The following is a 13602-nucleotide window of genomic DNA, read 5'->3' as shown; positions in this document are numbered from 1 at the left end:
TCTTGATGCTACCCGTGACTGTGCAGAAGTGTCAAATACTAGTAAATCCAATTGTTCAGTGTCCTGTACCGATAACGTGGGGCAGAGAAACCCAGCAGAAGTCTGCTCCCTGAATGACGAGCTGAACAAAGAAGTGGTTCGCAGATGACAACGAAATCTAGCGAGACAAGTATGAATGGTGAGGATGACTGGAGGTTTATTCAGCAGCAGTACAGTTGGGAATTACAAGCTAACAGCTTGCCTCTCAAATATGATACATGGAACAAAGTTTTTTTTCAGAAGCACACGCACCAGAAGTACAATTGTAACTAACAACTGCTCACGGGGCCATGTACTTTGGTAAAGTTTACAGTATTGTAGGTTATGACCCAAGATAGTAATGTAGCCAGGTCTATCTGGATAGTTTCGACTTCCTATTTGGTAGGAAAAAAATTGGAATCTGCATTCGAAGTCTGTTTTCGAAGACTGAGTTGTCAGATCTAGTGGCCCTCTCAAATCAACGGACAGCAAATGTGACACCAATTGGTCACTGCTTTGTGTTTTCTTGGAGGAAGCAACAGAGGAAGCAAGACCTGTCCATAGCATGAGACGTCAATTTCCAGAGAGAAGTGATGGCCCGGTTAACTGGCTGGCTTAAGATGAGAACTGACTTCAAGTTTGATTGCTGGTTTAGTTGTCATTGAGAGAGTGCATACATGCATGGACAAGTGTTCCGGGATCAAGGCACCATGCGCTGTGTACTTATAGCAAGTTGGACCAACGACGCACTGTGATGTGGCTGCTCAGGAAATGCACAATGATCTTGAAGAGCAAGTGTTCGATTTAAATACCTTCACAGGTGCACTGCATCGAAACTGACATGTACATGTATGTATGTGGTCACTTTCACTCTGCAATTTAACTTGAAGATAGAGTGCTTTATAAAAAGAAAAATCAAATGATGATGGGTGGTATCCCTTTTTATATCTTAACTTGTTAGCTTCTTTGTTTCGTACTCTTGGAGTAGATTTTCTCACAAGAACATTGCCTCAAAACCGATTCCATGTTATTAATAAATTCACACGTTTACAAGCATTAAGACAAAAATTGAAAGAAAAATATTGAAAGTACGGCATGGCCTTTCAATGTGTACTTTTGTATTGTGAAGTTCTTAAAATAAGTCGGTTGAAAGTGTAACCATCTTGAGATTGCTGATCAGTCAATTTTTCCTTGTTAAGGGGCCATTCCAAATTTCTGATGTTTTAAAATTTCCAAATTGTTTTGACCCACCCACCCACCCCAATTTTCGATCTTAAACTTTTGATTTTCCATTCAATAAAAAACATAACAAATGTTCATTTCATTGACGGTGGAATGCAGCTGCAGTCCGTATACAGTACCTTTGCAACAACACGGCCCACTGGCATTCCCGTACGTATAGGAATCCACCTGGAAACACGTACATGTACAACTAGTCCATTCTAAATGGTAATAAAAGTGTCAGTTCGCTTAAAAAAAACTAACTTTTGTCTTGGCGTAAAGAGGTGTAATATTATTCATGAAGTTTATTTAGAAATTTCTGTCGTTTTTGATAAAAAAAAAAATTGAACTCTCAACTCGCGCTTTCCAGACGTGGGGGCACTGCCATGTTCATTGCATGCATACATGTACCATGCGCATGCGATATGTATTCAGGTTGCTTAAGTAATCTTGAACACAAGTAGGTTTATTTCGTTGTCACGATTCGCTACCGACACTCGTGGCATGTATTTAGACAAAATGAACGTGGTATCCTGCTCCCTTTGCACAGTGCACTGAATTTACGCATGCTTTTAAGTCTAACTTCACTGGTCCCCATGCATATGGTGCTCCGATGGACGTAATACACGGTACATTGTACATTGTACCGGATGCATACTGTATCCGTACGGTACAGGCAAAGGTTTACAAATCGGAATGCAGAGAGTTGAATTGGCAAGTCAAAAGAGCTATTTTCTATCTTTTTAATTGAAAAAGTGAATTTCGATTTACAAAAATTTCAATATATCAATTTGACCCACCCACTTTTTGGAGAAAAAATCATCAAAATTTGAAAACATCCAAACTTTTGAATGTGCCCCTAAAGGACTTTTGCAGAACCACTCTGAAAGTGGCTATAATAAGAGGGCACTGTTTACAATATGAACCAGAAGGAAGTGATGGCTCTTACATTTCATTGGTTCCCATCCACAACTTCTCATTCATTAGCATTGAAGAATCCTTGCATATCAATGAACCCAGAGTCATTATATTATGAATATGGCAAAGATGGTGATAATGTTCCCTCCCCTAACAAAATGGGGCAGTTATGCAAGCCCCTCTCCCACGAGCCATCTATGTTTCAATACACCATATCCAGTTGCAAATTATATGGTACCAGCCCTTCCCCTGCACCTTTTTCATTTTAGGTCAGAAAATTGGATGGGAACAATTTTCAAGTTGAGTTATCGATGTTGGAATAGTTCAGCTTTCAAGATTTGGGGTAGCGGCGATGTGTTAAGGCCCAACAGAAAACCCTTGGAGGTGGTACTGTGTGTATTTATTTGAAAATTCCCCCTTACAGGATTGGTGGAGAAAGGGCCGGTGGGTAGGGAGGCAGTAACAGATCTAGAGAGGGGAGGGGGTGGGGCAGAAGGGGTGGGGGCTGGGGTGTTGCAACTCCCCCATTCAGTCGCTAACTAATAAAACTAATGAAATGGGGTCAAAATAATATGCAGCAGTGGCGTAGCACGGTCATTTTTATTGGGGGACCAATTTTTGAAAAGGGCACTTGCACATCTGGGGTAAAATGGCGTCAGTTTTTTTTCTCCGAACACTTGGCCTCCGTAAAATCCAAAGGGGGGGGGGGCCTGGTACCATCTCGATGGGGGCGTTGTTCAAAACCAAAGATTATGCACACAAAGGGCCAATATTTGGTGCTTTTCAGGGCGATATATGTGCGAAATTCAGAAAAGGCTCCAAAAACGGCAGATGCAATCAAAATGGGAACCACTTCTTTTTGGAAAGGGCACTTCGTAAAAAAAAGGACACTCTTCACAAATTATACGGGGGGGGGGGGGGTAAGCTTGTTGAAAAAAGGGCATTTAAAGGGAAAAAGGCAGTCTTTACAAAATATTGGGGGGGGGGTAAGCTTATTGAAAAAAGGGCATTTAAAGGGAAAAAGGCAGTCTTTACAAAATATGGGGGGGGGGGGGGTAAATACCCCCCCCCCCCATTACGGCTATGTACAGAAAGCTGAAGTTCCTTAATTGTTCTGGAATTGCTTAGAATGCAGGAGAAGATATCGTAGATAACAAATTACCAGGGGAACCCCCAAGAATCAAACCCCCACCCCTAAAAAATCCCCCCCCCCCATTTCCAAAGTTTTAATTTTGTTGTAGAATTGCCTTTAAATGCAGGAAAAATCATCATACAATTCAAATTTTCCAGAGGCTATGCCCCCTGACGCCCCCCCCCCCCACATCAGGGTGTGCCTTCAGCATGCATAACACTCAATCTCCTTTATATCCACCCCCCCCCCCCCCCATTTCCTGAAAGCTGGATCCACCCCTGGAACATTTACATTTTTCATCATTTTTCAGCAACATTTAGAATCAACACTCAACCCCCTTTTATATCAACACCCCCCCCCCCCCATTTCCCGGAAGCGGACATAATTTTTAACATTGTGTATCCATCATAAAAGTATTATACTTAATGACCATTCTTTAACAGATAACAATTTCACAGCAAGGTTTCTTGGAGACCCTTTTTTGTTACATTCTATTGCCAGCTTCACATTGAATCCAGAGAGAACCAATAGCATGCAAAGATTGTTGGCACACTGACAAACCAAATACAAAATGACAGCATGCAAGATACAAACTGTTTAATACAATACAATCTTCCAACAAATGTGACGTTTCCTATCTTTTTACATTGACACAATTCTCAGTTCTATGTACAGTGTACTTTGCAGATAACACGCAACAGAGTGTAGTGAATGAAGTTAAACAGAATTAATGAAGTTAAATCTGAAAGACTTTTCACTTGTGCAAATCAAAAATGAGATGTTAGATGAAGCTGAATTATCCCTTAAAACAGTGAACTTTGCCCCCCCCCCAAAAAAAAAAAACCAACTGAAGTGCTCAATTTGTAGAGAAGCTGAACAATGACAAAACGATCAATAACTATGGAAGTTTTGGAAGTTGCTATGGAACTTATAAAACTTTCGGAAGAGAGGATTGAATTTTAAAAAAAATTATATCGTTTTCCTTTTCCTTTTTTGAAGGAGTGGGGGGGGGGGGGGGGGTTGAGGGGGAGTTTTGTTTTTGGATCCTATGATCTGATCCTATCTGCAGGATCCGCTCTTGGTAATGTCTGCAGAGGGATATTGTTTGTTGGTACTTGCTGCCTCTTTCTGCAGCAGAAGGCTTGCTTAAAGGCCTTCCTGTACCTTCCACTACCAGCATTGAATATGACTGAATTTATGGAAGAGTTAATGACTCTGAGGCAAGCAGTCATCAAAATAAACTTCCATTTCACATCATCATTTACATCCAGTTCTTCCCTGATTCGCACTAAAATTCCCATTAGGGCAGATATAGCTTGGGGCAGAAAACAGACAAATACCACGGCTGTGTTAATGCCAAGTATCAGAGTAACTCTTCGTAGATGTTTTGACGGACCTCGGATCTGATCACCAGTTGGATTTGGTGCATGCAGTCCTTTAATAAGGAGCATGTTGAAAGTGACTGTGAGGATCAAACTCAACATGAATACACAGAAATACATGTACGGGAAAACCATATTCAAAGTGAGCCATGTTGCATCATTGCTCAAAAACAACCGCACATTACTTGATAGATGTTTATACTTTTCTTCAGTTGGCCAAACAAGACATTTGATTGGTGGTCCATTCAAGGTCAGATATTGACAAAAGAAATCAGTCAAATTCATGAGAAAAGACAAAAACCATATGCAAACTGCTGCTCGCATTGCCCGTCGCTTCAGATTGAGATTACGGTGTTGGAAAGGGTGACAAATGGCAAAATATCTATCATAAGACAGCAGTGTTACAAAGGCTATAGATGAAATAACACCCACATCCCTAGTGTAGATTAAGAGAGTAAGAACTGCTTGGGCTGAGTTCCCCAAATATGATACATCCCAGTCAATTTGTGTTGTCAAAGCCACACATTGCTGATGAGTGGCCTCTGCAATCAAGACCATCAAATCTGCAACAGCCAAATTAGTCAGATAGAAATTAGTGATATTCCGCATGGAGGTAACTCTGCAAAGGGTAAAGAAAAAAGACAGAATGGATAGGATCCCTAGCAGTTGAAGGACAGGCAGGACAAAACCATACAATATAGTCTTAGCATTGGAATACACATGCTTGTCAGCCTCTGCCGGATTCTGAAAAGCAAGGATTCGCAACGAGTGGTTAAACAGTTTGTATCTTTCATTGCTTGGTACATCAAAGGATTCGTTCATCGGTGCCCAGGAAGATGGTCCCATTTCATCCCAGATCAGTGGATGATTCCTCTGGGGAAAGGAATAGGCCACGGAGCAGTTGTCGCTGTGGTTCTGGAAGACACAGATGAAGAAGGTACAGACCAGAATGTCCAGCTGTGCAAGGGACGTTGCAGCTTGGGCATAGACGGTGACATTTGCGTAGTACAACAACATGATTGACACAGAGTCTTGCTGCTTGTGTGCAGCCTCTTGCTGTGTCTAGTATGTGATTGTTCAGTGTCTTGTACAGATAACGTGGGGTGGAGAAACACAGCAGAAATTTGCTCGCTGGATGGATAGCTGAACGACAGATTGGTTTGCAGATGACGGCAAAATCAAGCAAGACAAGTTTGACTGCTGGATACCTGCAGGTTTGTTCAGCAGCAATGGGTTTGCCTTTCAAAAAGTACACTGAAAACTAAACTTTGTACAAGTACATGAAGTAACATCTAAAATAGAAGTTGCTGTTCCACAATACAGTTTCAGATAGTTTATCACCAAAGACTTTTGTAGCCAGTGTTCTGTGTATTTCACTGCTTCCAATTCAATAGGAAAAAGAATTGGAGTCTGAACAAGAACTATTTGTCCTCTTAAGTCAATTTATTGACAGCCAATGTGAAGCAAAGTTGTCACCCATTCATGTGTTTGGAGTAGACAACAGCAAGGGCCGTCCATAACACGTGCGGCCAATTTTGCTTAGAGATCTGATGGCTCTGGTGAACTGGACGGCCTGAGATGAGTACTGACGTAAAGTTTGATTGCTGGTTGACTTGAAATGGAGAGAGTGCATAAGCGTTACAGGCTCAAGGTGCAGTGAACACCATGCATTGTTGAGTTCAGACTTTGGAACAGTGATGTACTGTGATGAGGCTGGTGAGAAAATGCAAAATGATCTTGATGATCAAATTTTCCATTTAAATACTTTCATTGGCACATCACATCGAAACTGACATACTTTTGGTCAAATTCCCTGTACAAAGTTAACTTGAACACAGAGTGCTAAAACTGAAATATTTTAAATGACCAAATGCCAAATCAAAACTGACAAAGTAAACTTTCAACCTGCTTATGTTGTATATAACAAGAAACTAATCACATGATGATTGTGATCCCTTTTGATTTTTAAACATGTGGCTTTTTTTGGTTTTTTGTTTGTTTTCTCTCGAAATTCGATTATTTTATCAATAAAGTTGCCTCAAAACTGATACCTTGTTATTTACATATGAATTCATATGTAAGCATTCAGATAAATATTTAAAGTTCAACTAGGCCTTTCACTTTGCACTTCAGTATTGTGCAAGTTCTAGATAAGTGAACAATTTAACCATCCTGGGATCACTTATCAATAAAGTTTGTTTTCATTAAATATCGTACAACAAATCTGTACGTGGCCCCAGCGGAGGTAGCCTTATTCAACAATTTTTGATTGACAGCTCAGGTCACCAGCCTCCATTCATTACTTCTAGTTGGACACGCCCACCACAGACCACAAACTGACTCTTGAGAATTGCCAGTCCACAGTCTACTATACAGGGTGGCCCCCAATGGCATACTCCCACTACCTTGAGACTCAAACCACCTGTACCAATGGATGGAGAATCTTCTTAGATGAAATATGATACAATCAGGCGTGGATCCAGAGGTGGGCCGCGGGGGCATGTGCCCCCCCCGTCAAATTGAGTCCACAAAAAAATGAATAAAACAGGGGGGAAAAAGAGGGGGAGGTGAGAGAAATGGAGGGAAGGAGGAGGGCAACCTTCTAACAAAAATGCCGGCGCCGATATTAAACATCAGCGGCCTGCAAACATTGTGTACTGGCCATATGACACAGGGAACTCGAGAAGCTTCGAAATAAACCACGATCCCACCGTACGTATCCATTTGTAACCCTGCATGGTATATGGGTTATGAAATGTGATTCATATGAGCGTACGTACCGGTGTCACATGAAAATCCGACTCCTATGAAAATCGGACCCCTATTTCCCTATTATTGGTTGATCCCTCGCACGTGTCACTCTAGCTCTCCCGAAACGATCCTAAAAATAGCATAGTATCGTACTCACGCGTGCGCAGTACTATACCAATGAGTCCACATTTCATGGAGTCGGATATTCACGCTACACCTGTACGAAAAACACGCACGTGTGACAGCCGATGTGCTGTGTTTAGCGTAGCCTTGTTCAATGCGGTCTCTCGGCTTTTTGTCTAAGGGAGATAATCGGGCCCTGCACCCACAATCAACGCGGCTACGTGCGTGTACCACCGGCCCTTGTCCGTAAGTACGGACTGTACGCATGGTGTAATAAGGCAGTAAGGAGCCATTCAGAATTTTCAATGTTTCAAATTTACTGGACTGCCTCCGTAAATAAAGGTTACACTGCCACCATGTACAAAAACGTGTCGCACTTTGTCAAATTTTGATTTTCAAATTTAGGCTTAGTTTGTAGTTTATTTTTGCTTTAGAAGCATACTCACCCTCTTTATAGGCTAATCAGAAAGTGCTGCCTTTTTCAGGTGCCCATTTTTCGTCCATTTTTCCATTTCAACATGACATTTTACGAAAAATAGACATCTGAAATAGGCAGCACTTTCGTCTAATTAGCCTATAAAGGGGGTGAGTATGCTTCTTAAGCAAAAATGAACTACAAACTAGCAGTGGCTGCAATATGCACTGCAGTACCTTGTAAACCATTATAAGGTGCTACATAATGGGTCTCATATTTCTCATAAACTTTATTTACCTTTCTTTAATAATTGACATAATTTCCAGCGCCTTGAGTACCTAATTGTTGGTAGATACGTGTGCTATATAAGACTCCGTTATTATTATTATTTGTATATGGTGGCAGTGTGGCCTTTATTTACTGAGGCAGTCCAGTAAATTGGCCACATTTATGGGGCTATTTCTGGATGAGGTGGATGACATGTGACATACGAGGTTGTGCCTGTCACGTGAGGTAGCTGAGAAAAACATTCCCTCGTACCCCCTGCCCTGTTTGCAGGGCGGGGGTACGAGCGAAAGAAAAACATCAGGTTTGGGCAGTCATCACATCACAGGCTGCGGTCCTCGTAGTCTTGGAGTCCAGTGGTTGAATAGTCCAGTTTTTATAGTGATTGGTAATCAACACCCGCGGCGTGTTATAGAGCCGATCTAGTACACCTGGTACCCTGCTGCCTCTGCGCGGCCTAACCGCTAGAAATAGAAACGCCCGGCATCCAAGTCTACTGAAAAACCACCTCCCTCTCATGCCACAGTGGGTCTATATACACGTACATGACGTACAATGTACATGTACAGTACATACAGGGGACCAAGTTGGAAAAGAAACACGCATCGCGATATCGAAACGCTTGCGCGTTGTTCAGGCAAGTCAAAAGATCTATCTTTCTTTGTTTTTTTTATCCTCTTTCCATGGAAAGTGAATTTCGATTTTCAATTATTTAGCTTGACCCACCCACCCACAATTTGGAGAAAAAAATTCTGAATGGCCCCTAAATGTAGGCCTACTATGTTCTGCGTGTGGGTGTACGTACATACGTGTGGGGGATATAAGCGCCGCGTTACCTGTCGAACGACAGGGTTACGCGGACTAGCTCATGCATGTACTGTGTGTGCATGGCTGTTGTACGAGTACGTGTGTGTACGTGCGTACGAACATGTACAAGCATAGCCTTGCCGTATGGTACAAGTTACTTTCTCACTAGCAGTGTACGGGCATCGATATGTGCACGCAATTATGCCTTGCCAAGTTGATTAGGGATTTTCTTATCGGCAATTTTTTTTATCGGCGAATCGATCAGCCCAACGCCTTGGTCAAGGCTATGTTTAGCGCGATGAGCGCGACATACACGTTGAACCACGGATCTGATCCGTGGTTGAACGCTGCTCTTTGGACCACACTATTAGTCAAGGGGTGTGTTTTCGTATAACAATTTGCCAGCATTTCTTCCACGCGCTTCCAAGAGTCCAAAACATGTCCGTTTCAGTAAAAAATGTCTGTAGAAAATCTTGTCTTATTGATAAACTGAAAATTTATACTTGATACAAAACATTAGAAAGTATCCTTGCAAAAGTTTACAAACTTAGTCTATACAATTCCATTTCAAAAATGCACAAAAACAATTATGCAAACGAAAATGGTTATATAGGGGAAAAACAGAAGAAACTTAAAAGGCTTGCTAAGGCAAGAGTATATATGTATATTAGACCAATGAAAAAAATCCTTATTTAACTTAAAACATTTTGCTCAAATAACTCAGGGAAAGAGGGGCCAGATATCACCTCAGATTGCACCACAGAGCATCCAATTATCAAACAAATTCCCGGGGCCCGCTTACCCCACGCCGAAAGACATTGCGCTCCGCATTATTAGTCCTCGGGGCAGACCTACCGACGCATTCTTAAAACAGTTTACAATCTAAACCTATCCAATTCCTTTACAAAAATAAAATGCAAGAAATTGAATGCAGTCGAAAATATTTGGTTATCAAGTGAAGAACAGAAGAAACTTAACTAGGCTTGTATTAAGAAATACAAGAATACAATTTCAAACCAATGAACAAAAAATAAAAAAAACACATGGTGTTACCGCAAACCGAAGCGATAATGAAAAAAAATCCTAATAATCTTCACAACATTTTGCTGAAATGAGGCCAGGAATCGCCTCAGTTTGCACCACAGAACATCTATAGAATCAAAAAATCAGTGGGCCCCGAACCCAACGCCGTAAGACACTGCTTCACGTTCGCATTAGTCCTTGGAGCAAATGCCTCAGCGCATCGCCCGTTGCAAAAGTTTACAATCTAAGTCAATACAATTCCTTTTTTTTTTAAATACAATGCAAGAAATTATGAAGATAAAAATACATGGTTTGCAACATTGAAGTACACAGTAGCTTAAAATTTGTAAAAAACAAGATTATATTTAAAACAAATCCTTACAAGATTATCAACTTTTGCACAAATAATTCAGGGGGAAAGGGGCCAGGAATCGCCTCAGATTGCATCACAGAGCATCTAGAATCCAAAATTTCCCGGGGCCCTTAAGCGGGCCCCGGACCCCACGCCGTAAGGGCTTCGCGCTCCGCGCTCGCATAAGTCCTAAGAACAAATGCTCTAGATGTGCCCCCCGTCTAAAGAAATCCTGGATCCGCGCCTGACAATGTTCTCCTGATTCTGTCCAGTAGTTTTTGCTGCAGATCCAATACTGTGAAGCACACATCTTTCATGGGGGTATTATTATACAAATATTGAGTGGCTCAGCATGGAATGGGAGGAATATTATCACAAGGTAATATCTGGACTTTTCTGTTTCAGGAGGCAAAGCTGCATGAAATGGAAAAGCCCAGATTTTACTGAGCGATGATATTCCTCCTACTTCACAATTCCTCCAAATTTCAAGTTCCTAAGTAAAGTATTTCTCAAGTTATCGTGCTGACAAGAGTTAACCTAACCAAAACATAACACACACACAGACATACATGTTTGTGTATGGTGTAAATCAAGACTTTTCTTTTGTTCCTCTTCCCAAATGTGTGACTAAAAAGGTTTTGAAGAAAAACTTCGGGCCAGAAAAATATTGGACCGCACTCTAGTCCTTCTACAAATTTCGCAACAGTTGTAATTATTTAACCCCAAATCTTGAAGACTGCCAACTCGGCGACCAAGACCAAGACCTGTACTTCCAAGGCCAAGAATTTTACTTTTTAGACCGATACGTTAAAATCCTTTAGACCAAAACCAAACTATGAAAAATGAAGACCTACATGTACATTAAATGATTGCAGTTAGATTTTAAATAACCCTAATGTCCCAAGGGCTCTTGGGGGTCAAGGACCAAAAATACCACAGAATACTACATGGGTTGTGCACACTTGTATGGAAAGAAATGCATACTACAGGTTACTACTCAGTAGTATTTTGTAGCTTTAGTTAAGGTAAGGGTTCATGGATGTACGATCATTGCTCAAGCCCATAAAGTATCACATTAATGGATGTATGATCGTCGTTCATAAAGTATCACAATGAATACAATTAGACTGCAGTTGCACTAACAACTGTGTCAAACTACAATGTATGACTAATACAAAATGCATTACCACGTGAAATTAATGGCTATTTATTGAGGTCATCACATTAGTTTTTATCCAGCTGAAGCTTCCAAGCTGAAGCTTCCATGTTTTTTCGAAACTAACTTGAAGTTTTGAACTTTTTTAACCTTGTAAGAATGACATGTTCATTAGTAACCATTTGTGGAAAAATGAAGTTAATCGCATTTACCATTTGCCTTTGTGAATCTTTTTACTGCGGTATCCGATTTACGTTTTTGTCCATGAGGCATCAGAATTTTGCATGAGGCCTACATGAAAATTGAATGATGGTTATTTGAATCACATGATGATGGGGACGTCCCGTTTGATTTCTAAACCAGGAACCAGAAGTTTCATTGTTGGGAGCTCTTAAAGTTGATTTTCTCACAAAACTTGCTTTGAAAACGAAAACATGTTGGAAAAAACTTTCACTATTAAAAAGTAATAAGTCTCCTAAACAAGGGAAACAATTGGAAGTGCAGCTAGGCCTGCAATCACGTAGGAATGCTTCACTTTTATATTGTGAAAGTTGATTGACTTCAGTTGAAAGAAATACTTCACTTTCGTAATGTGAAAGTTGACTGACTTCAGTTGGTAGTAACCAGTTCGTCATAGCCCGTAGCTCTGTCAACTCATTAAACTCCTCTGTGCATTAAATAAAGAGGGCGCTATTTACAGAAAGTAACACCCCCCTAATTATACCACAAAAATATGATGGTTCCTCTTTTTCAATGGTTCCCATTTCACACTTATCCTGTAACATTTAAGAATGACTGAACACCAGGGAAGGCGGGGTTTGTGCAGAATATGCTAATTTTCCCACACCTACGTGTACCTATCTTGAGGAGGTGGTTGTGCAAGCCCCTCCCCCCATGAGCCACCTATCATTCAATACACCAAATACTACTGGATATTTTATCGAACATCAGCTCTACTTTCCTCCACCTCCTTCCTTTTAGGTCAGAAAATTGAGTGGGATGAATTGTTAAGTGTTTTATCAATATTGGGATATTTTAGCTTTAAGCTTTGGGGTAGCAAGGATGTTGAGCCCTAACAGAAAACAATTTGATGTGCTACTCTGTCTTTACATTACAAATTTCCCCCTTACAGGGCGAGGCAGAGGGGGAAAGAAAGGGGACATGATATTCACCATTGCATGAATATACAATGCATTGTATATTCATTTTTCTTTCATAAATACCTAAGACAATTTACCCATTCCTATTGGTCTTTAACACTTTTCCAGTGTCACATGAAATTTGGACTCCTATGGAAATCCGATGCCTTTTAGTTTTATTGGTTGGACGTTCACAATCCTCATGTAGGAATGCAAAATACACTACCAGTGTGTCAGTATTTCATAGTCTTAAATTCACAATGCACCGGCACAGCTGCGTTTTGTGCCACCTCATGCCATTTCCATATAAGGAGTTGTTTATGATGATTCGTGAAAGAGACATAATATAGCTACAGGGGTGTCCCAAAAAACATGAAGTAAACTTGTTGAACAAAATCGTTGGAAATATATAATTTTTCTCTTGTTTTGACTTTTGGAACGAAAAGTTATGATTTTTTTACCGAAAAGGTATTTATGAATGGGAATAAATATGTGTTTGGCCGGTATTGAACACTATGTTTATGACCGGTTGGAGTCTGTATGCTGATAATGACCCGAGCCGAATATCAATATCCAGACTCCAACTGGCTTGAGTGTTTAAAACCGGCCAACAAAAATCATTTTACTAATGAAAATGTCACAGAAAGGCTTTCTTGGAGATCTTTCTTAAATTATGTCACCAGCATTATTTTTCTTGGAGATCTAATTACATTACTAGCATTCATGGCATTACCAATGAAATTAAATCAGAGGGAACCCATAGAAAACAAGGATTGTATAAAACAAGAACAAGTTCCAAAGTGGAATGACAAAGGAAACAGCATGGAAGATACAGTAAGTTTAATACCATTACAATCTTTGTACAAATGTAATACAATTC

At 40.5% G+C, this 13602-nt stretch overlaps 1 protein-coding gene across 1 annotated transcript; it reads right to left on the bottom strand.

The window, feature by feature from the left end:
* Positions 1-4309: 4309 nt before the first annotated feature.
* On the bottom strand, positions 4310-5832 carry LOC119722573 (lysophosphatidic acid receptor 6-like). Its single transcript, XM_038192757.1, has one exon. It carries the CDS (start codon positions 5686-5688, stop codon positions 4336-4338), a length of 1353 nt encoding a protein of 450 aa, XP_038048685.1. The 5' UTR covers positions 5689-5832; the 3' UTR covers positions 4310-4335.
* Positions 5833-13602: the final 7770 nt, after the last annotated feature.

Source organism: Patiria miniata, unplaced genomic scaffold (genome assembly GCF_015706575.1).
Source record: "Patiria miniata isolate m_02_andy unplaced genomic scaffold, ASM1570657v1 HiC_scaffold_16, whole genome shotgun sequence".
Lineage (NCBI taxonomy): Eukaryota > Metazoa > Echinodermata > Asteroidea > Valvatida > Asterinidae > Patiria > Patiria miniata.
The sequence above is the reverse complement of the archived record's forward strand: the minus strand, read 5'-3'. Positions and strand labels throughout refer to the sequence as shown.

Coding starts and splice junctions, on each gene's coding strand:
- LOC119722573 (XM_038192757.1), bottom strand. CDS start 5,688: ATGTTGTTGTACTACGCAAATGTCACCGTCTATGCCCAAGCTGCAACG.